We start from the raw sequence: 27,425 nt of genomic DNA, 5'->3' as shown, positions 1-27,425 counted from the left end.
TAAAAAGCATATTGCTTGAGAAAAATCTCAACGTAAACATCAGTGTATTGTACATAAGTGATATTCTACCTTTTTATTGCATGATGCAATGATAGTTTATTTTAATGTGCATTCTCATGCTATATGGATCCCACTTAATGAAGTTATGTGGAACAAAGGTTGAATTTTACTTAATCCCAGTGTGCTCACTCTTTTCTCTAAGATTACCACCATCTAAACAAATATATAAGCCTATGCATAAGGGACATATGGGTTGCGCTCATAGCTTCTGATTGACAGTGCACTATAACCCCAAGTACTTGCTGTTAGTTGTATTTATTGTGATGTAAGCCCTGCAGTGTTTCTCAGAGTATTTTTTAATTTGTTCTGAAGTTTCATCTGAGTTTCTTTTACATCCCATGAAAAATATATTAGAAAACAAGATAGGTAATGTCATTCTCATTTTACAGAACTGGAACCTGAGGGAGAATTTTCAGCTTACCGTTCTGGTGGAATAACAGTATCCCTCTGTCTCGGAGACCCTGAGAGTACAGGAGGAAACTGTTCTAATTGCACTGGGGAGCATACTGTCTGTTTTGATAGGTGGCATTCTCTGTAACTAAGAAAAAAATATGAATCTATTGCTTAAAAGAAAATTTAAAAACCCAAGGTACTCTTTTAACCTAATGCTGATCCTTGTATTGGAGGCTGGCTTAAGAAAAACAGCCATATAAAAAAACTCTTCAATTTGGCCTGGAATAGAACACGTTAGGTCCTTTTTCCTTACAAAAGCAAAATATTATAAACTTTTACATTTAGGCACTTTTAAAAAAGTTTTTTAATTTTTTGAGTTAGAATCTCACTCTGTCACCCAGGCTGGAGTGCAGTGGCACACTCATGGCAGCTCAACATCCACCTGCTGGGCTCTAGCAATCCTTCCACTTAAGTCTTCCAAGTAGCCCGAACTACAGACATGCGCTACCACACCAGGATGATTTTTTGATTTATTGTAAAGACAAGGTCTTGCCAAGTTGCCTGGGCTGATCTCGAACCTGGGGCTCAGGCAGTCCACTCACCTTGGCCTCCCAAAGTGCTGGGATTACAGGCTAAGCCACTGAGCTGGCCAACACTTTTTAAAATCAACTACTGTGAGACAATCAGACTCATTCTACGTAATGTAATAGAAAACAGACTGTGAGAAAAGGGAAGAAATGAACCATCACAGTGTTGAGGGCAACATAGCATTCTAGCTCTCTGAGCTTCTAATCCTCATTCACTCACTCCCCTGGCCATGTTCCATGTAGCTGCGGTGTCAGAATGATGCTGACATTGCAGGACCATCTTAGATGATTACTACTAACCCATCCCAGCCCTGACCTAGACATAGAAGTAACAATGCTGTAATATTGATGAGAAAGGTTAAACTTTTCCCTTGAGGAATTTGGATACTTTTGTGTCTTTAAGACATAGGTACTTCTTTAGATGCTTTTGGCACTTACTTTATTCTATTGTCTGTTGTAATGTGTTTTTTCTTTAGCAGAGAGAGATTTTTTTGCAGATACAATCTTGCTGTGAAAGTCCAACTGACATAGCATTGTATTCGTATTCATTTATTTTACAATTTTAAATATATATAGCATATAGATTTTACTTATGTCAATCTTAAAGAACTTTTTAAATTGAGATATTATTTTACATACTATAAAAATATTGCCCCTTTTTAGTCTACTGTTCTGAGGTTTCACAAGCATGTACAATCATGTAACCATACTACAATCAAGACATAGAACATTTCCATCACCATAAAAAATTTCCCTGTGTCCCCTCTTCTGACCTTAGGTTCCTGGCAACCATGGATGTGCTTTTTTGTCCCCATAGTTTTGACTTTACCAGAATGTCATATTAATAGAGCCATACAGTGTGTAGCCTTTTGCATCTATCTCCTTTCACTTAGCATAATATGTTTAAGACTCATCCATGGTATTTTCTCTAGCTACAGTTCAGTCCTTTTCACTTCTGAGTAGATTTCCACTTTGTGCTTGTACCAGTTTCTTTATCCTGGCACCAGTTGAAGAACATTTGGGTGGCTTCCAATTTGGGGCAATATATTAGTCAGGATTTTCCAGAGAAACTAGACTCATAGGATGTGCGTGCATGCGTGTGGGGATGTGTGTGTGTGTGTGTGTGTGTGTGTGTGTGTGTGTAAATGCATACACATGTGAATATTTTAAAATTATATAAAGAGATTTATTATAAATAGTTGGCTCATACAATTATGAAGGCTGGTAAATCCCAAGATCTGCAAGGTGAGTTGGCAAGTTGGCAGTCTAATAATGTTGATGGTATAGTTCCAGTCCATAAGCTGACAGACTCAAGACCCAGGAGAACCAATGTTTCAGTTCAAGTCTGAAGGCAGGAAAAAAAACCTCTATCCCAGTTCAAAGGTCGTCAAGCAGGAGGAATTTTTTTCTTAGAAGGGAGAGGGTCAGTTTTTAAATTCTACTTTGTCCATCAACCAATTGGATGAGACTCATCCACATTAGAGAGGACATCTTATTTGCTCAGCCTACAGATTTAAATGTTAATCTCATCCAAAAACAACCTCACTAACACACCTAGGATACTGTTTGACCAAATAACTGGGCACCCTAATGCCCAATCAAGTTGACATATAACATTAACTATTATAGGTGATCATTAATAAAGTTACTAAAAATATTGCTGTATGGATTTTCATGTTACTACGTGTTTTTATTTCATTTGGGCAAATAGTTGGAGTGGAATTGCCAGGTCATATGGAAAGTATACATTTAACTTCACAGGCAGTGATCAAATTACTTTCAAAGTGACTGTGCCATTTTCCAGTTCCATCAGCAATCTGAGAGTTCTGGCTGCTCCACATTTTCACCAACACTTGGTATTATTAGGTGGGTCAGTCTTCCTCTCTCTCTATCCCTTCTTCTTTCCATTCACTTCTCCCTTCCTCCCTTCCTTCCGATAGGTGTGTAGTGGTATCTTGTTGTAGTTTTAATTTGCATTTCCCTAATGATTAGTGATGTTGAGCATCTTTTTATGTGTTTATCTGCTATCTATATATCTCCCTTGGTGAAGTGTCCATTCAAATTTTTACTCATTGTTTGAGGTAGGGGGGTGTTTGCGTTCCTATTTTTGTTTTAGCAGAGTTCTCTCTATGCTTTGGATATAAGTACTTTGTCAGATACATGTTTTCTGATATTTTTTCCCATCCTGTGCTCAGTGTCTTGCAATAAACAGAATATAATTTTGAAAAAGCTGAGTTTATCCACCTTTAAGTAGATCGTGCTTTCTTAAAACTTTTTTTTAATTGATACATAAAAATTGTATATTTGTATGGGTACAACATAGTATTTTGATATATGTATACATTGTGGAATGCCTAGATCAAGCTAAGTAACATATCCTGTATGGATCTTGCTTTGGACAGCATTTTCAAGAACTCTGACTAATCTAAGGAGACAAGTATATTCTTATATGTTTTTATTGAGATAATTTTTTGATGACCACAAAGTTGAATTTAGGGGCCATCTTCTATAATTAAAACTTAATTACAGTCTAGCAGGTGCCTACGATATCACTATGAAGACTATGTTGTTTTATATTAGCCACAACATCTATTTAGTTTTTATGTAACAATTTACTGACAGAAAATCTCTATAATTACATTTTACAAAATATACAGTTAACAGGTGGAAACAGGGGGGTTTTTTGGTTTTGATTTTTAAATTTCCCTTACAATCCCAAGGTTCTATTCAATTAAAATAGCCTCTAAGATTAAAACATGAACTGTAGGAAATTTCTATTCTACAAGACATTTCTATACTACAGTTGAATCAACAACTATTAAGAACTGCTGGAAATATTTTTATCATAAACATCACTGTCAGAAAGCACCAAGTAGAAAGTCAGTGCTAAAATTGTGCGTTATGCTACACATTCATATGCTTAGTATTACACACCTGACTACTTGGCATCGTAAGAGTGTGCTCAGAACAGATGAGCCTGAGTCTTGTTGGTGTTCAATGGGCTATGGTGCATGTGTGCTGTGGTGTTATTCCTATGTGTATGTGCATGAGCCTGAACTTTAAAAGAAAAAAATAAAGCTCGGCTCGGTGGCTCAGCCTGTAATCCCACGCTTTGGGAGGCTGAGGTGAGTGGATTGCCCAAGCCCGCAAGTTCGAGACCCGCCTGGGCAACTTGGCGAGACCTCATCTCTACAATAAATCAAAAAATTAGCCGGGTTTGGTAGCGCACACCTGTAGTTCTAGCTTCTTGGAAGGCTGAGGCGGAAGGATCACTGGAGCCTAGCAGGTCGAGGCTGCAGTGGCCGGGAGCGGCCACTGCACTCCAGTCTGGGTGACAGAGTGAGACTCCAACTCAAAAAAAAAAAAAGAAAGAAAGGAAAAAAGGAAGGAAGGAAGAAAAAGAGACCTGTTAGGACTTTTCCTAATCAATGAAGCCATTTTCAAGACATGCATTCAGAAAGTCAGGGAAAACTTGATATTTCAAAGACTGCTTAAAAAATAAAAAAAAAAATCAAGTACCCCAATAGTAGATGTGTTGATGGTATCCAAGTGTATAAAACTTTTGATGTGACAATATACAGTTTTTAAAATAACATTGTTTTAAATATTCTTTTAAAATGACATTAAAACTGTTTGCAGAGCTGCCGAAGCATCTCCTTGAGTTGCTAGTTACCTGGTTTGTAAAAACTCCCTGATCCTTTTCTGTTCTGTTTGTCTTACAAAATAAATAAAAGTCAGGTATATAAAGCAAATTTAAGGTTATACCGCAGCATTATGCTGGACAAAAGCCAGGTTCTCTGACCCTATTTTTGTTTTTGCTTTTTTGTTGTTTTTTTTTCTGTTACCTGACCCAAACTTTCAAATTGTAGCAGAAAATATTTCTTCCTGGGACCATTACTTAAAGAATGAAGAGTATGCTTAATTCTGTGAACCTTTTTCTGACATATTATGTCTTGTGTAATGAGGGTGTTTGGCTGAGATGAGTAATTTTGGGAAGTTTAAAACATTTCCCTTCCTAGCTTCCTCTAGAAGAGGTGTCCTAAGCCAGAACCCAAAACCTAGTGATAGTCACATAAACTCTCTTGTTTTCCCTGTCTGTTGACCTATAATTTAAAACCCATTCAATGGCAGAGATTTATCAAGTGACTAATCCCTGAGAAGACTAGAAGTGGCAAAGGGAAAGTGATGGCACACACCATTGGTCTTTTGTTCAAATAGTAAAGGTGGCAAGCCAAATTCTTCTTTATTTACTCATAAATTCAGGGAGTTTGGTTATAAGTGTTTGGGCCTGGAGTGACTCGTTGCTGCTGTGATGAAATGGACACGGGTGACTTGGGATGCCTTCACTGGACAAATTAACTTATACAGTCCTTGGTTTTCTTCAGTTGTCAAAGAAAATGTTATATTTGAATAATAATAGTCGTAGTAGTAATTGAAATAACAATACCATAAAATCCAAACCAGCTCAGCTGTCCTGAAAATTAGACATAACTTGGAAATAAACTACTACTTTTAACTGGAATATGAACTTCTCAAAGTATTGATGGTTTATTATTTTCACAACCTCTGGTACATTGAAGAAGCTCATTAAAGCTTGTTTGAATATTAGCTGAATATTGAATATTAGAGAGGTCATCTTTGATATAATGAAAACTCATTTACAGTCTACCATGTTCATACAGCACCATTATGAAGAGTAAGCCCATAAGTAGCAAATTTATCACAACCTTCCTACCTCCCACTGAGCCTCTCCTTGCTCACAGAGAGCTTTCACTTAGAAAGATGTGGAAACTGTTTTTTAGCCAGTAATCCTAGTGTCTTATACATAAGTTTGGTCTTTTATACCAGAAAGAATTCAACAAGTCGCCCCTACTGTCATCCACTGACTCCCTTTGATAATTCTATATAACTAACCTAATATCATTATTTTTTTATTTCCTATTTGATACGAATAAAAAAAGAAGGAAAAATAAAATACAACTAAAAAGTTGGGAGTATGTAAAGTAAAGGTAACTGAGAAATATGCACCATAGTTTCCCAAATGATGCTGTTGGACAGATGGGCATTGACTATGGGACAACATCTCTTTCTAGACTAGTGTGTGAGTTATCTAGAGGAGGGCGCCCCAGCCCCCGGGCCACAGCCTGCCCTTCATTTCATGTACCACTTCTATCTGGGCCTCTTTTTTTATGATTGTATAATTATTTCATTATATATTACAATGTAATAATAATATAAAGTGCACAGTAAATGTCACACACTTGAATTATCCTGAAACCATCTCCCCCCACCCCCCATCCGTGGAAAAATTGTCTTCCACGAAACTCGTTCCTGAGGCCAAAAAGGTTGGGGACTGTACAGAGAAATCTATTAAGGTGATGGTTGTAATTACTTGGAGAATTCCCCTTTGTCTCAGTGTATGAAGGACCAGGTTACTGTTTGTTTCTTATATGTTCTCATGTACTCTAGAATGTGTGATACCTCATTGGGCTAGCTGAATCTTCAGAAGTAATAGTACAACATAAAATCCCAAGTCCTTTCTCTTAATAGAGAAGGAATTAGTATGTTGGCTCATCACCTAAAACTGTGTAGTCTTGGGTTTGCTCTTGGGTTTAGAATTACTTTTTGGAAAAATGAAGTCTGAAAATCATTTCCATGGATATACTAGTATATAGGTATTCATTATTTGACTTACAGTAAATTTGACGATATTAATAACTTAGAAATAAAATGTTACTGAAGTCCCCCACAAGTAACGATTTCTTTCTTTTCTTTTACAAAATACATTCTGACTACAATCTTGTTTTGTATTGTATCCAAAGTGAAAACCTCAATGCAGATTTCAAATATTTTTTTCTGGTTTAATTCCCTACTACTTTCTTGGATGACTATCCATAGTAATACTTGCTTACCTTAAAGGTATATTCCTGAATGCTTTTATTAACTGTTACCTTTCAAAAATAATAAACCATTTATCTGAATTGCATACTCATCACTGGTGTGTTCTCAGAGCTCCTTAATGAGTCTGTGTGACCTCGTGAACATTTGCATTCATAATGAGGGTTGGGACTCTCTTTATACTGCTTAGATAATACTGTGCTTTAAGCCCTTATGAAGCTGTCATGAATAGAGCTGCATTCAAGGAAGTTATGAGAGAAAGAGATATGCTAGTCTTGGATGTTGATCTTATTAGCGTTTTAGAACTAGAGGAACCCTTAATGATTAAGTATTTTAAACCTCACATTTCAGATGTTAATAAAATAAGGCTTAGAGTAGCTGATAACTGAGATAACCAGGAATAGAATCCAGGTCTTTTGAGTCAATGCTTTTTCTACAGTGTACCTGGGAACCAAGAAACTTCAGACCTATTATTTACTGAATGGCTCCAGTTCTTTTTCAGAAGGATGGGGGGGCAAATATTTTAAAGAAAGCATATCTGATTAGAAATATATTTTTGTTGGCATTCTGACTTTCTAAAAATTATTGAGCAGGAAAGATATTAACCACTGAGTATCAGTGATAAGGTGGACACTAGACTTAGACTCTCTCTTTACTGGCTATTTAATTAATTTCTCTGTTTCTCTTCATCTGAAAAACAACTGCAATACCAATAGTCGCACAGATTTTTGCCATAATTATATGCATTGATGTAATACAAATGCATTGTAAGTAATAGGTGGTGTATAGTGTTACAAGCCATTAATTAATATAGTTATGAATTACTATCATTTACTCACTATCAAGTTAGGGAGTCATTTGGTATCAGTGCAAAATGGTAAAGCAGAAATAACATGAATCTTAATATCAACCAGGATTCAAATTCCTTTTTACTATTTTCCAGCTGTGGGATCTTATACAGATTAACACATCCCCCAGAAATGTCTGCCTTACAGAGTTGCAGGGATTAAATAAAAGCATTTAGCATAGTGCCTGGCACACTCCATGTTGATCTCGTTTCTCTCCTTGTCTTTCCTGAGCATTGGCAGGGCAGGTAATTACTGAAGATAGTGCCATTTTTACATGTGTGTGATATAACTTGTGTGTGATATAGCATATGTACCCTCCAGTATTGCATGCATTGGGTTTTTACTCCCAAGTTGACTTCATACCAATTGCTTTTTACCCCTTCCTTTCCTGCCCTGTTTCTCTATTTCTTTATCCTTCCCAGCAAGTTCTAATTACAGTGATATGTCAGATGTGCCTCGTGTTTCTGAATGTCCCTGAGATGGCCTTTTGGTTGTAACTTGATGTGCTTTTATTTCTGATAAGAACAAAAAATTATTGATGATAGTTAATCAAAACCAGCCTTTGTTTATTTATGGAGTTCTCATCAAACTCAATCCCATTCTCTTCATTAACAGAGACTTTTGTTTTTACAGTGGCGAGTGTAAGTCAATTAAATAAAGGGTTATTTAAGTATCTGCATAGCCTTCAAAAACAAAACAGAAAAACTCCGTGCCCACATTCAGTGCCATAGAACTACCATCTTCTTGCCTTAATTAAGTACTTGGTAAGAACTGAATCCCATCCCTTCTAGACGTTTCATGCTCTTGAATCCCGTTTTTCTTTCCTTCCCTCTTCTCACAGTGTACTTTTCTGAAGTGGGCAAGCTTTATTGAACCTCCATGCAGCCCCCAGGAATTGTCTAGCTTTCTCCAACCCAGCCCTGTAGAATTTGAAAGAGTCCTGGAAAAGTTTGACTTACTTAAGTTGTTCAGCCGGTAGCCCAGTTTTTTTCATTGTCCCTGACAGCCAACATTCTCTCCACTGGGAGAGAATGTTCTTAACAACAAAATGCTAATGGATGATTTTTCCATGGTGCTTGGCACCAACTTGATGTCTTTCATCAGTAGGCACTTTTCCACCTTCATTTTGACAGACATGCTTCTGGGGACCAGACAAGCAAAAGTCTCCCTCTGTTGCTGGGGTTTCAGTACAGTGTGTTCCTTCGATGATATCTCTGAGCGCTGGTAATGTGGAGGATATTAAAAAATAATGAGGATTTGGTAGGGGACGGGAGAACCAGCCCCAGAGGAGGCTGGGGGAGTTGACTAGAGCCCAATTCCTAATCAGATTAGAATCACAAATGTGGTTCATTTCTACTGGGTAGACTGTTGTATTTATGGGAAAAGCCTTTGAGCTTACTGTGGAGAGAATTTGTATCTACATTAAGTATTTTGAATAGTTAAAGCTAAACCTCAACTTTTAGAAATACCTTAAAAAATACTAGGATGTTTTACCTGAGTTTTCCAGGCCAAAAGTGGAGAAAGTGATAGATAACAGGTCAGAAGAGCTTATAGATGTCTGCTTTAAATAATTTCAGTGTTAGTCTGTAAGTAATGGCTAATAATCAACAACTATGAGATCTTATACTTTATACTATGTATGGGAATATCAAAGGGAAAGGGAACTTTATCTCTCCCTAATTTTTTCTTTTGGAGCTTCATGTATAATTAGATGGGTAATATGAGGACACAAGGAAGTCTCAATATTTAAAGCTAAAAAAATAATTCAATCCAGTAAGCATTTGTGGATCAGTAGCAAGTAGTGTGCAATGTTCTGGAAGTCCGAACATGAATAAGGCGTGGTTCTTAACTGCCTGGAGTTTTTAGATTTCAAAGAAGATTAATATAAATGACTATAATGCAACATGAACCTAGAAAGTTCTTTGGAAACAAAGACAAAGGAAAACTTTTGTCAAAAAGAATCAAGAAAAGTTTAAACCATAAGGTTCAGTTAAGTTTGATTGAAAGTTTTTTCGGGGCTTTTGCTAGGTTAAAGTGGAGAGATAAAGTACTCTAAGTAAAGGAAATAGCATGAACAAAAGCGTAAATGTATGGGAGTTGATTATATGTTTGAGTCTGTAGTGGTACAACATAGGGAAAGTATAGGGATATATCTGAAAAGCAGGCAAGGGGCAAGTTTTGAAGAGCCATGACGTTCACGGGAAGAATTTATGCTTGTCTGCTGTGTAGAGTAACTATTCTCAGTATGGGCAATGAATGGATATTCCCTTATTGGGCATATCAGAATTAGGAAGGAGCTTTATCAAATAACACATTTCCTTGAAAATTCTGAAATGACCTAAATAAAGGTCATTGCCATAAAAACACACTGATTCTGTGATGTTATACTCTCTCAACTGTGTTAGAGCAGAATGAAATTTAAGTTTTTGATTTTACTTCTGGCTCCCATTGGAATCCCTTGGGGGAATTTTAAGGATACCAGTATAAAGGTATAATCTAATTAAATAAGGATCTCTGGAGATGGGCCTGAGCACCAGTGTCTTCTACAAAGCTCTCCATTCTCATGGGAGCAGGGCTTGAGAATTACTCCATTAGAAAGATAAAAATTAAGTGTGATTGAAACAGAATAGTTAAATTGGAATTGCCCTCTCAAAGACAGTGAGTTTGAACTTTACTTAGAAAGAGATAAACATGTATTAAAAGACTGTTGCAGGTGGGAAGAGGATATGATTAAAAATGAAAGCAATAGGCTGGGCTTGGTGGCTCAGCCTGTAATCCTAGCACTTTGGGAGGCTAAGGCAAGTGGATTGCTGAGCCCAAGGGTTTGAGACCAGCCCAGGCACCTTGATGAGACCTCGTCTCTACAATAAATAAAAAATTAGTGGGGCGTCGTAGTGTGCACCTGTAGTTCTGGCTACTTGGAAGGCTGAGTCGGAAGGATCACCGGAGCCCAGCAGGTCGAGGCTGCGGTGGCCAGGAACAGCCACTGCACTCCAGTCTGGGCGACTGAGTGAGACTCCAACTCAAAAAAAAAAAAAAGCATTATGTTCCCTTGATCTGGCCTTACTGTGGTTTTGGCTCTAGGGGCTGGGCTTCACATGAAGATTTCTAAGAACATGGGCAAAGATTGTCTAGGAGTACATGATTCTCAAACAGAAAGTTCTACTGCATGTTAGAATCACCTAATCATTACCAGTCCTTCTAGCTATGAATCTAGATAAAAGAAACAGAAACAGCACATAATTTCTATGTACAAAATAGAAGTAGTAATTAACAAGAACAGAGTGAAAAATAGAGTTTAAAATCTACCTTTTCCAGAAGTTCGATTCATAGTATGCATGGACTTGAAATGCTTCATTTATAATAGAGCCAGGCACAACTTGAAACAATTGATAGGGTATGGACAAATAAATAATGGATGAGATGCTTATTACTTTAATCACTTAGATTTACTCTGTCATGCTGCTGAGGTCACAAATACAAGCAAGACAAAATTGGAATGATCAAGAAAGATTATGAAACAGGAAAGGGCAAAAGATAAGGTTTTGTTGTATGTGAGAGGGAGACATTTAAATTTTAGTGGTCCAGAAGGATTTCTTACTGTAATCTCAGCACATTGGTATGAAGTACATGGCAATTCATTGGTTTGCTTCTTATATGGTCATTCTCCATATCAGTGAATACATATGTGAAAAGCACACTCATGGAATCTGTGCTTGGTAATCTGCCTGTTACTTTGGGTGTTTGCAGCAGAAGAAGGGCATTGGAAGAGGACAATATTTACAAAGGTTTAGATGCATGAAAGAGTATGGACCTGAGAGAGGCAAAAATCTCTGTAAGGATGGAATCCAGGGCATATCTGGGGAGAGACAGGAGCTGGTAGTGGAGAAAGTAGACAGAAAATAGATCAGAAGTGGTATTGGGATGTCTGGGCTAAAATGTTACAGTGTTAGTCTGCAAGCGGGATTTCTTCAAATATCTGCATTTATTTTTTTCAAAATCTTCCTAGAACCATGGTGGCTAAACAAATTTATTTATATTTTAGAGTTATGGGGTACATGTGAGGATTTACTACATAAGTAAATTGCTTGCAGGTGGGGTTTGGGCTTCTAGCAGGCTCTCTCTTCCCCTGATAGTGGGCCTGCTACCCAGTATGTGGTTGTGTGTCCCTTACCTCGCCTCCTTCCCTCCCTTCAGTGTCTGTTGTTTGCACTTTTGTGCTTATGTGAACAGTGATCAAGGCTGCAAAGAACATGATTTTGTTCTAATATTCCATTGTGTATATATATACCGCATTTTCTTTATCCAGTTCACCTTCAGTGGACATCTGGATTAGTTCCATGTTTTTGCTAGTATGAATAGTGCTGCCCTGAATGTATATATATGTAGGTGTCAAGGGTGACTGAACTTGAGTGAAGGAAATTAGGTGGTTCATGCCAGTGTACAGATAGACAAAGAGGACCCAATGAATGGTTGAGGAGTGGGGATGAAAAGAAAGGAATTACTCAAAGAAATCAATACAACTTGTTAAGACAAAAAACATGATGAGAATGAGAGAGCACAAGAAATCCAGCATAACACCAAGGTTTTTGGATATGATGACTGGGAGGTGATGAGGCCATTAACTGCAAGGAGGAATTTTAAAGGAGGAACAAACCTGTTGAATCTGAGATGGTTGGTGGAATATGCAGTTAATCTAGAGGATAGTTGGACTTATGGTCTTAAGGTACCAATTTAGAAGGCACTAGCATATAGTGACGGAGTGTCACTTGCCATCTGAATACAGAGATCATCTAGAAAGACTGTGTAGTATGAGAAGGGAAAAAAATGGCAAGGAAGATTCCTGGAGAACCACACTTAGTGATGAATGAAAGAGGATGAGTCTACAGTTAACTAGAGAGAGCAGAGAAGTCGGAGACAGAAAAGTAGAGCGTGGAATCAGAAGTACAGGAAAGAAGAAAGAATTTTGAGGCATGTGCAACAGTCAACTCTAACAAATGCGGAAGAGAGGGCAAAATCACTGAAAAGTGCTAACTGAATGCAACAGTCAAATTGTGAAATGTCCACAGGACAGTGGGGACAGAAGCCAGGTGTAATTGGTTGAAAAGTGAATGGTTGTGACTGAACAGAAAGCATCGATTTGAGTGTTTTAAAAGACATTTTTAGATTCAGGGGTACATATGCAGGTTTATTGCATAGTTTCAGTGATGATGTGGGGCTTCTAGTGAACTCACCACACAAGTAAAGAACATTGTACCAATGGGTAATTTTTCAACCTTCAACCCCCTGCCTTCCTTCCTCCTTTTGGAGTTCTCAGTGTCTATTTACTCACTCTGTATGTCCATGTATACCCATTGTTTAGCTCCTGTTTATATGTGAGAACATGTGGCAACTGATTTTCTGTTTCTGAGTTTTTTCCCTTAGAGTAATGGCTTCCAGCTTCATATATGCTGCTACAAAGGACATGATTTTGTTGTTTTTTTTATGGTTGCATAGCGTTCTGTGGTGTGTAAGTACCATGTTTTTCTTATGTAATCATTCATTGATAGACACTTAGGTTGATTCCATGCTATGTGAATAGTGCTGCAATAAACATACAAGTGCAGGTGTCCTTTTAATGTAATGATTTCTCTTCCTTTGGGTAAATACTCACCAGTGCAATTGTTGAGTCAAATGGTAGTTCTGTTTTTAGTTTTTTGCCATATCTCCCTACTCTCTTCCATAGTGGTTGTACTAATTTATATCCCGACCAACAGTGTATAAGCTTTCCTTTTTCTTTGCATCCTTGCCAACATCTGCTATTTTAAAAATTTTTTTTAACTTTTACTTTTAAAGATGTGGAGTACAATTCAGGGTTAGGTATACAAATGGTCATGATGCAGGTACCCTTGTTGATGAGGTGTGCCCCCCTCCCCCAGCAGATTCCCACTACTGCCAATTCCATCCCCACCCCGCCCTCCAGCAGTTTCCCGCTACTGCCGATCCTTTTCTTACAGTATTAAGATAAGTGTTCACTTATGAGTGAGAACATGTGATACTCGATTCTTTGTTTCTGTGATAGATCATTCAGTATTATAGACTCTGTGTCCATCCAAGTTGCTGTGAAGTTCGTAATTTTCTCCTTCTTTATGGCTTTTTAATGAGTGCTTTTTTACAAAAGTTCTACTGTGAAAGAAAGGAGGTGGGCAAGAAAGAACATGACGGTAGAAGGGTCTAAGAAGAATTCTGATGCCTTTATTTTTGCTTTAGAAGCTTAGAGCTGTGGAGCCCGGGTGTGGTGCTGGGAAGCATGCTGAGAGTCCAGAGTGAGCTGATGTGGTCACTGGCCTCTGATCTGCCTGACATTAAAAAGACAGTAATAATAGTAGCACCCTTAAGTAGTACTTACTATGTTCTAAACACTCCTCTATGCTTTTTTATTTTTAGTTGGGGTCTCACTCTGTAACCCAGTTGGGGTACAGTGGCACGCTCACAGCTCACCACAGCCTTAACCTCCTGGGCTCAGGCAATGCTTCTGCCTCAGCATCCCAAGTAACTGGGACAGGCTGCAATGCCCCGGCTAAGTTTTTAATCTTTTTTGTAGCGATGAGGTCTCCTTCTGTTGCCCCGTCTAGTCTCAAACTCCTGGGCTCAAGTAGTCTTCCCTTCTCAGCCAACGAAAGTGCAGGGATTATAGACAGCCTGTTTTATATATATTAATTAACCTGGCCTGTTTTATATATATTAATTCACCTCTCTCTCAAAACTCTGTTTGTGAAGTTCATTCTATTAATATCCCCATTTTGCATATAAGAAAACTGAGGCACAGAGAGGTCAAATAACCCACTCAATTTGTCTTCTGCCCACTGCACTAAACAAATGCATTACATCAGAGCTATCAAAACAATATATAGGTGTATATATCAGCATCAGCAGATCTAGGTCATTGGCTGAGAGGCAGAAAGGACAAGAAGTGGGGTCCAGGGACTTTGCTGTAGGTATAGTTCAGTTGTCTAATAAAGTGAAAGTTTCCCCATGGAATATGTCTTTGCAACTCTTTCATGTCATTAAGAAGTCGGAAGATTGAGTAAAATGATTGTCTTATCAATTCTATTTGACTCTTAACCTTGGAGGAAGACTTAGTTGAGAACAACAATTGAGAGTTAGTTTGCTGTGGCAGAACTGAACTAGTAGCTAGTAACTCAAGTTGGAAATTAGGGTTAAGATGTGGGTGGAGGTAGACAGGAGAGATAGAGAGAGAGATGGGTAGGATGCTAAAAACAAAGATTATCTTGACCACACAGTTGAATAAAGCTTGAAATTCTTTTTAGCTAATTGGTAGAAGAACTCACAAAAGCTGGGTAAACTTTGTATTTGTAGTACATTGCTTATCTGAATACTTGAGTTTTTCCTAGTTTTATACCCATTACTTAACAAAGGTGGCATTATTTGAAAATATATAAGAATAGTTAGACATGTGTTAGTCTCTTACTCTAATACTATTAGCAGCAGAAGCTAACAGTAACATTTACCCAGCTCTTCCTATGTTCCAGGCATAATGACTATTGTTTTATATAAAGTTTCTTACTTTACCTTTATAAGAGCCCCAGACAGGGCTCACTATTATCCTTACTTTACAATTGAGAAAACTTGGGCTTGGAGACACTGTGTTCCCTGCCTAAGGTCGTAAAGCTTGCAAGGCCTAAGCTGAGATGAGAACCAGTTGGTGTGAATCTAAACTTAGACACTCAACCTCTGCACTATACAAAAAAGTAAATGGTGTCATGAGCTAGCCACTTCAGAGTTGGCTGAATGTTACCATGTCCATCCACATAATGAGAAGATTAGCCTTGGAAAAACTTTGTCTTTCAGTTGTCCAGGCCATAGCTATTTAGGCGCTGGTTCACGAGTTTGAATATTAAGAGAGAAGTTGAACCTAGTAAAAAATAGTAGCAAGTTACATTTTTTGATTTTGTTTTTCACAGCTATATGGTAGATCTCTTCATGATTCAGTTTGCTGAACCATGCAGCTGTCATAGTATAAAAACAATCTTAATAAAGAAAAGTTGTCTTAAGCGTATAAAAGTTATCCTATGTCTTTTCCTTGCCTGACTAGGCTATTAAAAATACTTCTTTTTCAAAGAAAACGGAATGGCACTTGTATGTGCTTAGGTGTTCTAGATATTTGTGGACTGAAACTATAGCTAAGAAAGGCTTGATTAGCCAAAGGAAGACTCTTGGTATAATGACAGTGAGTATACTTATCACTCTTGGTATAATGACAGTGAGTATACTTATCACAGTGGGTTTTATTCATCCCTCTCTTCAATGCTACATACTTGCTGTGCTAGCTGCTGAGATGCACAGATGCTGTCACTGATTTCATCTTGTGGAGTTTATAATCTGATGGCAGAGGCATAAATTAAATAAGTCCACCAAAATATTTAATTACTTTTAAATTAGATTTTGAAAACTAATAAAATTGGATTGCTTCCCAATTAACTATAATAGGCTAAATAGCTTCGGATGCTGGGAAATGGGCCAGCTAATAACAGCATATATCAGCTCTGCTAATAAGTGTGAAACTATAGATTCAGTGCATTAAAATAACTGAGGCAATAAGTATTAAAAAGGCTACTGTCTTATATAACATAGTTCAAAGTGCTGGGTGTAAGTTGAAGAAAATAACAATTTAATATTCTCAATGTTTATGTATTTGTATTGCTTATTACTACATTATGAAACAGGCACAATTACTGATCTTGGGTAGCTTTGATATGGAAACTTAAAAAAATATTGTTTCTCCTCATGCCTTTTTTTTTAATGTGGAGTACAGTTCAGGGTCAGGTCTTCTCATGTCTTTTGTTTCTGTTGTATTGTCCTGGAAACCTCTTAAAGGAGACATTCTAAAAAAGACTGTGAGAATAGTAACTCCAAGCCCAAAGGATCTCCAAACCAATTTTATCTTATAGTTTCCTTTTTCTAAATCAAGATCAAAAGTTATGAAACATATATTCAAGCATGTCAAAAGATTTATTTAAAAATTTGATTTGCATTTGATATTAAAGCCAGGTAAGAGTTGTTAAGTAAAGAATTTACTTTAACCCTTAATCCATGGTAATTATCTCCCATGAGTTCAGAATGTATGAAATTATACTTTGACACCAAACTGTTTAGGTCTGGAAAAATCATAGAGTGAAATTTACGCCCTTATGGATTCTTGAAAGAGTAACAATGTATGTCCCCCTATTTATGTGGGTTGTACTACAGTAACACAGTGATGGTGTTGTTAAATTTTTTGTTTTTTATATTTGGTTTTTGCAACTTACTAGTTTCTTTCCCAATGCTATTTCCCACAGGCCCAGTTTGAACTTCGGACATTTCATATCCGGGGTGAGCATGCAGTGATAACAGCGAGACTGGAAGAAACCATCGAAAATCTCAAACATGAGTTGGAACACCGATGGCAAGCAGGATGTGAAGAGAGGAGAGATGTGTGTGTCTCCACTGATGATGACTGCCCTCCAAAGACCTACAGGAATGTGTGTATCCAGACAGACAGAGAGACCTTCCTCAAGCCCTGTGAAGGTGAAAGCAAGACAACCAGAAGTAACCATACAGTACCCAAAAAACTGACTATCTCCTCTTTAAGCCAACTCTCTCCCCCAAATGACAACAAAGACATCCATACAACGCTTCAGTCTGTGGAAGGCATGTCACTGAATCAGCAGAAGGCATCATCTCCCCCTCCAGCACCACCCCTGCCAGCTTCCATCCCTCCCCCTCCACCCCTCCCTCCAGGACTTGGACCTTTGTCCTCTGTACCTCCAGTGCCACCTGTGAGTGCTGGGCCACTGCCACCTCCTCCGCCGCCGCCTCCACCACCGCCTTTACCTCCAAGCGCAGGACCTCCACCACCTCCTCCCCCCCCACCACTTCCTAACTCCCCTGCCCTACCTAACCCTGGGGGGCCTCCTCCTGCTCCAATGCCCCCAGGACTTGCACCCCCACCCCCTCCTGGACTATTCTTCGGACTCAGCTCTTCTTCCAGCCAATGTCCTCGAAAACCAGCTATTGAGCCTACTTGTCCCATGAAGCCTTTATACTGGACTAGGATACAAATCAGTGATAGGAGGTAAGCTCTCCCCTAACCCACTCTCAGTTTGTGAGTTCCTGGTACTTTGCCCAAGTGATATTTTCATCTTACCAGTTCAGTATCTCCATAGTGTAGCACCTGTTATCAAATGTGACACAGTGAATGCCTTGGATAAACAAGGTCAGGATATTTGAGGAGAATGTCTGTCTCTGTCAAGTCCTCTCTGTATTCTGTCCGGATTAATACAGGGAGGAATGGTGTGTTTCAGTGTCAGATTTTTCTCTAATGAAAATATTCCATTTTATAAATAGGAGAAGAGTTCAGTTTTAAGCTAGGTCTTCTCCAACATCACGGCAATTAATGAGTAATCATAGAGAAATTGATCTTGAATCTATATTGTAGTTTCACTGAGGATTTCTAGAATATCTTTTATGATTTATTTTGTTTTTAGTTGGTATCATCAACCCTATGATATGGATATTCAGCAGATATGTATACTTTTCATTTTTTAATTAAAAGAACAAGACATGACTGAGTTATTAGTTCTTCAGATCTTTGCTTAAACTCTAATTCCTCTACTAAAGGCTGTCACATCTTTTTTATACCTTGTTGCCCTTCAGAGAAAAATGCCTGTGTGTGGATAGCAAAGTACATCTTCCATTTGTATAGGTTGTTGAACTGGGTTTGTAGAGCAGCAAGATATGGTCGCTTGAAAACTTCCATTCAAACATTTGCTTCATTTCTACACCTGGCAGGAGGCAATATGAGGATGTTGACCACTTTCTCCTTTCGTAGCTGGTTTGTAAAGAACAGCAAATACAGAACACATTTCAAAACTTACTCCCCAGATCAAAGATGTGGTCATGGATTCTTCAATTTATATAACATTTTGCTTAGGGAAGGAAGAATACTTAACAAAATAGAACACAATTCACAAGTATAAAGCAACTGGGAACCACTACAGGAAGAGTGGAGAATACCTTAAATCACAGTATACGGTGAACTAAGCTAGTTATGTACTTCACATTGTCCCCTTTCCTCTCATCAAAAAATGAGAGCCAAGAGTTTACTTTTGGAATATCCTGATAGTTTTTCAAAATTTAATTAAATCTTTATAATTTCCCAAATGAATGGTTTTTTTTTTAAAGTGAGATGATCTTATAATAGCTTCTACCATTAACTACAGTACTAGTATTCCCCTTTTCCCCATCAAGACTCAGCTATTTCCTAAGAAATAATTTCCCAGAATAATTATTTTGAGTCATGTTCCTTTACTAGTGTTCTCAAATTAGTGAGCAGCCATGCCAGGGTGATGAGTCCCACCTGTCAGCCCCGGAGTCATGTGTTCTGACGGCTCAAGGAGCTGTTCCACACCTGTGTCTCACTAGCCTGCCATCACTTCCTTTCCCGAGAGACTTTGTGAGCAATGGATACTTTAGACCATAGCAGCTATAAAACGGACCCACTGAGAGACATGGGCCCTTCGCCCACTATTCAAGGTGGGATAAAGGCAAGGATAAAGGCAAGCTGGAGATAATTATTGTCTGCATTTTTTCCTCTTTATGTAGTTGGCCATTTTGAGATGGAAACAATTGAACACTCAAGCACTCATTGGATTCACCATAAATCTAAGGCTTTGGGTCCTAACAAAGTGAAAAGTACATAAATAGGACATCAGGAGAGCCCTGCTTAAGACTGTCAGCCTTGAGTCTGAACTGGGACGTGGGGGTCTGCCCTTCTATGATGTGTTAAAATGCCGACATGACCACATCTTGCTGGCACCACACAACCAGTCTCTTTTTTTAATGGATCCCTCAAAATATTTTATACCTCTGTGACAACTACTTTTTTTTTTAAGTAAAAATGATTTAAAGAGTCTGTGTAGTATTTGCTTATAAGAAAGAGCAAAATTGTTTAGGATGCATTCTTTTAATGGAGACAGAATGGTATTTTAATATTTTGTGCAACCAGAGGAATAAATTCTTTGTATAATGTGTATATGATACATTTTAGTCTTCATCTTCTGGGGAACTAGGAACAAAATGTGAATTTTCAGCATTTATACAATATGTACATTTATATATGCACTGCCTTTATATATACATGGCCTATTATCCATCTAAATTATTTTTCATTCTTTTCATGAATTGATTTTTTTTTTTTTTTTTTTGCCTTCTTTTGTCTGTTTTGTGATTTCTAAACTTGGAAACAGACAATTTAAAAAAAAGAAAGAAAAATCCTCATCTAACTGCCTTTTCAGCTTCTTAATAAATTTCTCCTCCTTCTCTCCCTCTCCCTTTCTCTTTCCCTCTGTCCCCTTCCTCACCTTTGAGCTAGAATTGCATGTTCAGTGGTCAGAAAACAGTTGGCCATCATGGGAGGTCAGCTATTATGACCAGGTGTTTATTATTGCCCTACCAAATGCTGGCTGCTCCAAAATTCTTTTATTCAGTATTGAAAATGCATTTCCCATAGAAGCAATGTTGTAAATGGTGATGAGGTGCTCAGCTTGACTCCCAAAGCCAATTTGCTTCAGAATATGAGTGAATTATAACACTAGTCATACCAGCCTGACCTCAGATCCTGTGGAACTGGAGCCAAGCAGGTGCAGGAGGTAGGGATGGGTCTGAACAGTCTGCCTGCTGCCTCACATCAGCTCCCTCTGGGCACTTCTCCTTAGACGCCCAGAACCTTCCTGAGGTTTATACCAGTGGCCTTTCACATGCTATGTGCTCCAAAATTCTGTGGTGGTCTTCCCCAGGCAAGATCCCCCTTCCTCAGGGACGCTGAGATAAGCAAGTAACATAAATGGTGTCCATGTTTTGAACTGAGGTTAAGTGAGTAACAGAGAGGCATGACTGAGGGAGGAATCCGTAGATGGATATGCTTTACTGGAAATGTTCTAGTCCTTGGGTTGAGTGATGATTTTCCAGGTGTTCATTATATTGTCAAACTTTTTAGCTTACATTATGACACATATATACCGTTAGTATCTTAAATATCAGGAAAAGTATAATAAAAAGTAACAAAAAAGTGGAAGGTAGAAGAAGCAAATGTAGCCAGAACCATAATGTCATATTTCATGGGAAAGGCAGGCCTATTGCAAAATTTGAGCATGCAGTTCTGAAAAGCCAGTGTTGTCACCGTTTTAAATATGAAACACCTTATAGTATTAAAAAATTTTGTGGACCATCACATATAATAATAGTTTTAGTTTTCATTGACTGAGAAAATATGCATTGAAACAAAAGTAAATACTTTTAAATATTATGGATCATAACATATATATATGTTTGAAAATATAATAAATTTGCAGATGAGACTTTTTTTTCTGCCTGTGGGCATTGATAGTGCTTAAAATTAAGGTAAGTTAGTACAGTAGAAATTTGGGAGAAGATGTATTTTGAGAGTAGCCTGGATAGTGACCCATCTGAGTCAGTTCCCAAAGGCTGTTCTGATGTACTTGATTATTGACAGCTTTTTTTTTTCCTGCCTCAGAACTAGGGTGCCATGTTTCTATAAGACAAAACAAAACACATTTTCCCTCTGACTGCTTCAGTTGAAATCCTGTGAGCCTGGTGCAATGGAGAAGTTTTTGGTTGCTTTTTGTTGTTAATATTGTTGTTTAGGGGGACTGAGATATTATAAATCAAGTATTTTTAAATGGGTACAATCAGTTCTTATATTAAGGGCTCTGTACTCAGTTTGCCTATGTTAATCCTGAAAACTATACTTAAAACTATTTTTAAAAATGTCCAAAGAGGAGACAGATTTTTATTGTAGTATTCTATTTTCAGTTACTTAAAAATTATCCTGTGCTGGGTGCAGTGGCTGATACCTGTTATCCCAGCATTTTGGGAGACTGAGGCAGGAGAATTGGTTGAGCCCAGGAATTTGAGACCAACCTAGGCAACATAATAAGACCTCATTTCTACAAAACAAAACAAAAAATCACAAAAATTAGCCTGGTATGGTGGCACACATCTGTAGTCCCAGCTACTCAGAAGGCTGAGGTAGGAGGAATGCCTGATCCCAGAAGGAAGGTAGAGGTTGAAGAAAGCCATGATCATGCCTCTGCACTCTAGCCTGGGTGACAGAGGAAGAACTTGACTCAAAAAAAAAAAAAAATTTCCTTTCAAGGTCTCAAAATTGGTTATCTTTTCAAAACCTTGATGTCAGTCCCCTTTTTTCCACTTTGGAAATACCACAGACTGAGGGAGGAACAGCTTGGGTTGCCCCAACAATATGGAGTCTGGAATTTCTAGTCCTAGCAGGTTTCTCTAGAACTCTCTCTGTGATTGTATCTGATGACCTTTTTTTGTGGGGGGAAACAAGTGTCTGCATGTTTTAATGTTCTGTAGTATATTTTGACTTAAAAAAAAGTAACATGAAAAGCTTTTCTCCAAACTTTATGAGGGTTTTATATATATTTTTTAAATGAAATAAAAATTAATTAGAGAAATATGTCATTGTATTATATTTTCTTCTGTTTGGTTCTTCTGGCTAACTTGTTGTTTTCTTCTTTAAGTCAAAATGCTACACCAACCTTATGGGATTCCTTAGAAGAGCCTGACATTCGGGACCCTAGTGAATTTGAGTATTTATTCTCCAAAGACACAACTCAGCAGAAAAAGAAACCTCTGTCAGAGACCTATGAAAAGAAAAACAAGGTCAAAAAGGTACTAAGTAATTATCATAATAGTTGTAATTATATGTATATTTTTTGATCATTTGTGGGAATTTATTATGTGCTGCTAGTTTGCTTTCTCTATTTTAGTTTCAAGTTGTAGATGTCAAAAAGGAGCCAATAGTTGAAGAAATCTCTGCTTGCTATTTTGGTCATATCCTCTGAATTTTCAAAATTTAATTTACGCTTTTTAAGTCATTAAATTTATTTGAATATATATAAAAGTTAATTTGCTATTAGTACAAGTAGTCTATAGGCTATATGGAAGATAGATCTTACTTATAAATTCTTTCATTTATTAAATGTTTATGGGGGGGTATTGTACTAGGCATTGTTCTAGCCCTGCACTGTCTGGTATGGTAACATGTGGCTATTTAAATAATGAATTAGAATTGACAGGAAAAAAGCAAATAACCCTATTTTTAAAAAAATCCTATTAAAAGGACATGAACAGACACTTATGCACAAGCAGCAAACAAACATGCAAAAATGCTCAGCATCACTTATCACCAGAGAAAGGCAAATCAAAACTACAATGTGACACCACTTCATACCGGTCAGGATGGCTATTGTTAAAAAGTAAAAAAACAGCAGGTGTTGGTGAGGCTGAGGAGAAAAGGTAGTGCTTCTACACTGTTGGTGGGAATGTGAACTAGTTCAACCTTTGTGGTTTGGAGATTTGCAGTTTGGAGATTTCTCAAAAACTAAAAAGAGAGCTACCATTCAACCCAGCAATCCTACTTCTGGGAATATTCCTGAAGGAACACATTGCTTTACCAAAAAGACAATGAATAGTGTATGTTCATTGCAGCACATTCACAAGAGCAAAAACATGGAACCAAACCAGATGCCCATTGAAAATGGATTGGATAAAGAATATGTGGTACATATACACTATGGCAGCAGTTCCCAGCCTTGTTGGCATCAGGGATTGGTTTTGTAGAAGACAGTTTTTCCACAGACTCGGAGTAGTGGAATGAGGGAGATGTTCAGTTCAACCTCACTGCTTATGTTAAATCTGTATTTGCAGCCACTCCCCAGTGCAAGCCTCACTGCCTCAACTTCACCTCAGATTACCAGGCATTAGATTCTCATAAACAGTATGCAACCTAGATCCCTCACATGTACAGTTCACAATAGAGTTTATGCTCCTATGAGAATCTAATGCTACTGCTGATCTGACAGGAGGTGGAGCTCAGGTGGTGATGTGAACAAAGGGGAGTGACTGTAAATACAGATGAAGTTTTGCTTGTTCTCCCTACGTTGACCTCCTGCTGTGTGACCGGGTTCCTAACAGGCCACAGACTGGTACTGGTCCATGATCCTGGGGCTATGGAATACTATGCAGCCATAAAGAAGATCAAAATCATGTTCTATTTTGCAACATAGATGCAGCTGGAGACCATCATTCTAAATGAATCATCACAAAAACAAAAAACTGAATACCACACAATCTCACTCATAATTGGGCATTAAACATTGGGCATATGGTACAAGGACAGGAACAGTAGAAAATGGACACTGCTAAAGGAGGGAGGGAGGGAGGATAAGGGATACAAAGCCACTCAGTGGGTACCATGCCTACTACTGGGTGGATGGGCAAACAGCTCATCAAACCACCTTCACACAATATACTTATATAACAGATCCTCACATGTACCTCATGATTCTAAAATATTAAACAAAATTTAAATTTAAAAAATTGCAAAACTTCTATCCTTCAGTTGCACAATCCACTTTCCAATTTTGTTCTTGTGGCTAGCAGCTACCGTATTAGATAGCACAGACGTGAAAACAGTTCCATCATTTCGAAAATTTCTATTGGACAGCACTATCTAAGCCTTTGGGATATATTGGTAAAAAAGTAACAACAAACAAAAAACAAAGATCCTTGCCTGGTGAAGCTTATGCTAACACAAAAACCAAGCCATGTCAACCAATTGTAGTGTGCGAAGGAGGGAAGATTAGCTTTGGCAAGGTGAGACTAGGGTCTGCTATTTTATTTTATTTTATTTATTTCTTTTTAATTTTAATTTGTTTATTTATTTTAAAGATGTGGGGTACAATTCAGGGTTAGGTATACAAACGCTGATTATGCAGGTACCCTTGTTGATGAGGTATGCCCCTCCCTCCCTTAGCAGTTTCCCTCAACTGCCAGTGCCACCGCCCTCCCCTGACAGTTTTCCACTACTGCCAATTGCTTTCTTATAGCATTATAATTGTTCAGGATCACCTTATGAGTGAGAACCTATGGAACTCAGTTCTTTGTTTCTGTGATAAATCACTGAGTATGACAGACTCCAAATCCATCCAATTTGCTGCAAAGTCCATTTAAATAGAATGATCGGAGCAGGCTTCCTTGAGATAGTGGCTTCTGAGTAATGATGCAAGGACTTGAAAACTAAGAGCCACCAGCCATCTGTAAGAGAACAAGTTTAAGATTGTTGAGCGATCAGACAGACTTGGGGTTGAATTGCACCTCTGCTACACACTGACTTTGAGATCTGAGTCGGAGTTGCTAGGTCCTTCCTACACCGTAACATGAGCTGTTGTCTACTCATAATGTTACTCTAAGTGATTATCCAATGAGTTGACACATATCTGGCTCAGTATAGTGCCTGGCACACCCTCAGCCCTCAGCATATGACAACTTCTCTCATATTTGCTATTGTTGTTACCACTGCTACCATTTCTGTGCATTCATGTTTTGAGAGTAGCAGAGATAGTGTTGAGGAGGAAGTCTAGTGCTTGGTTCTGCTATTGATTTGCTATATGAGTTTGACCTAGTTGTCTTCCTTCTCACCCTTTCTCTTTTCTATAAAACAAGATTAATGACATCGGAATCTGTCTGACCTACCAGGATATTGTAAAATTCACAGGCCAGGCGCAGTGGTTCATGCTTGTAATCCCAGAATTTGGGGAGGCCGAGGCAGGAGAATTGCTTCAGTCTGGGAGTGTAAGACCAGCCTAGGCAGCATAGTGAGATCTCATCTATACAAAAAAATTAAACAATTAGCTGGGTACAGTGGCAAGTACCTGTAGTCACAGCTACTTGAGAGGCTGGGATGGGAAGATCACCCGAGCCCAGGAGGTTGAGAATGTGGTGTGTTGTGATCATGCCACTGCACTCCAGTCTGGGCAATGAGACCCAACTCAAGAAAAAAGAAATTCACATCGAAGAGGGTCTGAAGCAGTATTTTATTTGAAAATTGTATAATGTTGAATGATATTATCATCAACGCTTCCTTCTTAAATTATATAGTGGGGTTCAGCATCAGTTCATTTCTTGAATAATATTACGATTATGAAATCAGCTTTCTGATTTCTGAATCAGAAAACTACTTTTTGATTAGATCAGATTTTCCCACTGACTTAGATTATAAGTAAAAATCATGATCAAAGTTTTTCATCTAAAAATATTTGCTGACTGTCTATCTGACAAAGGCCTAACATCCAGGATCTACAAGGAACTCAAATGTGCTGAAAGGAAAAAAACTAACAGCCCTATTAAAAAGTGGGCAAAAGACTTGAATAGACACTTCTCAAAGGAAGAGATACAGGCAGCCAACAGACACATGAAAAAGTGCTCAGCCTCACTCATCGCCAGAGAAATGCAAATCAAAACCACATTGAGATATCACCTAACCCCAGTAAGAATGACCATCATTAATAAAACAAACAACAACAGATGCTGGCAAGGATGCAGAGAAAAAGGAATGATTCTACACTGCTGGTGGGAATGCAAACTAGTGCTACCTTTTTGGAAAACAGTGTGGTGATTTCTGAAAGAACTATACATTGATCCAGCAATCCCCCTATTGGAAATATACCCAGAAGAACTTAAATCATTCTACAAAAAAGATATCTGCACACACATGTTTATTGCAGCACTATTCACAATAGCAAAAATATGGAACCAACTGTGCTGCCCATCAAAACTGGACTGGATAAAAAAAATGTGGTACATATATGCAATGGAATATCGTGCAGCCATAAAGAAGGACAAACATATGGACTTTGGATGGATTTGGAATCTATCATACTTAGTGATCTATCACAGAAACAAGGAACAGAATGTCATATGTTCTCACTCATAAGCGGAACTTGAACAATTATCATAATACTATAAGAAAGGAATTGGCAGTAGTGGGAAACTGCTGGGGGGAGGGGTGGGATTGGCAGTAGTGGGAAACTGCCAGGAGGTGCACATCTCATCGATAAGGGTACCTGCATAATGAATATTTATATACCTAGCCCTGAATTGTACCCCACATCTTTAAAATAAAAAAAATGTTTTTTAAGTTTTTCTTCTCACAAGTTCACTAAAAGTATGTTCTCATGAGAAAAATATCATTCCAATAATAATTACATGTCATTTTTAAAAGGATATATTGCATGGAAAAATTGGATTTTTTCTAATGAAATAATAAGTGCTATGCAAGAAGTCAACTGATATAAGATGTATTTCCATGCACTGAGATTCATATGAGATGGAGTTAAGAGTACCTTGTAGTCCAGCTGGCTTTTAAAATGCCATTTGTAGAAACAGATAATTGTTTCTACCTGAAAAGCAAAAGGATAATCTCTGCATTCCAAAGCTAACCTTGGTTGGCCTCTTCCAGGAAGGCTTTTCTAACTAGCCAGAAGCTCCACTGGCTGTTTTCTTATGCAAGATTGTATTCAACTTACTTGTGTTCTCTGTTTCTTCTTAGCTTGCTGTTTCTTTCTGGATGCTTGGTGACATGGTGTTTACTCATAAGACTAATCACTACTTATTTGATAAACATTTGTTTTTAAACATCAAAGCAAGCCCGCTCGGTGGCTCAGTCTGTAATCCCACGCCTTTGGGAGGCTGAGGTGAATGGATTGCCTGAGCC

The 27,425-nt window shown here is 38.0% G+C and overlaps 1 protein-coding gene across 2 annotated transcripts in view; it reads left to right on the top strand.

Moving 5' to 3' along the window:
- The window catches only part of FMN1 (formin 1), a 403,234-nt gene that overhangs the window by 179,523 nt on the left and 196,286 nt on the right, over nucleotides 1-27,425 (top strand). For both annotated transcript variants that reach the window (XM_008058355.1, XM_008058356.2), the window contains 2 exons: nucleotides 17,125-17,900; nucleotides 22,390-22,540. In XM_008058355.1, coding sequence (XP_008056546.1) covers nucleotides 17,125-17,900; nucleotides 22,390-22,540 — 927 coding nt within the window. The remainder of the gene's footprint in view (nucleotides 1-17,124; nucleotides 17,901-22,389; nucleotides 22,541-27,425) is intronic.

The sequence above is a fragment of the Carlito syrichta genome, unplaced genomic scaffold (genome assembly GCF_000164805.1).
Source record: "Carlito syrichta isolate Samal-C Ts95f unplaced genomic scaffold, Tarsius_syrichta-2.0.1 Scaffold303307, whole genome shotgun sequence".
Lineage (NCBI taxonomy): Eukaryota > Metazoa > Chordata > Mammalia > Primates > Tarsiidae > Carlito > Carlito syrichta.
This window is presented reverse-complemented; position numbering and strand designations above follow the sequence as displayed.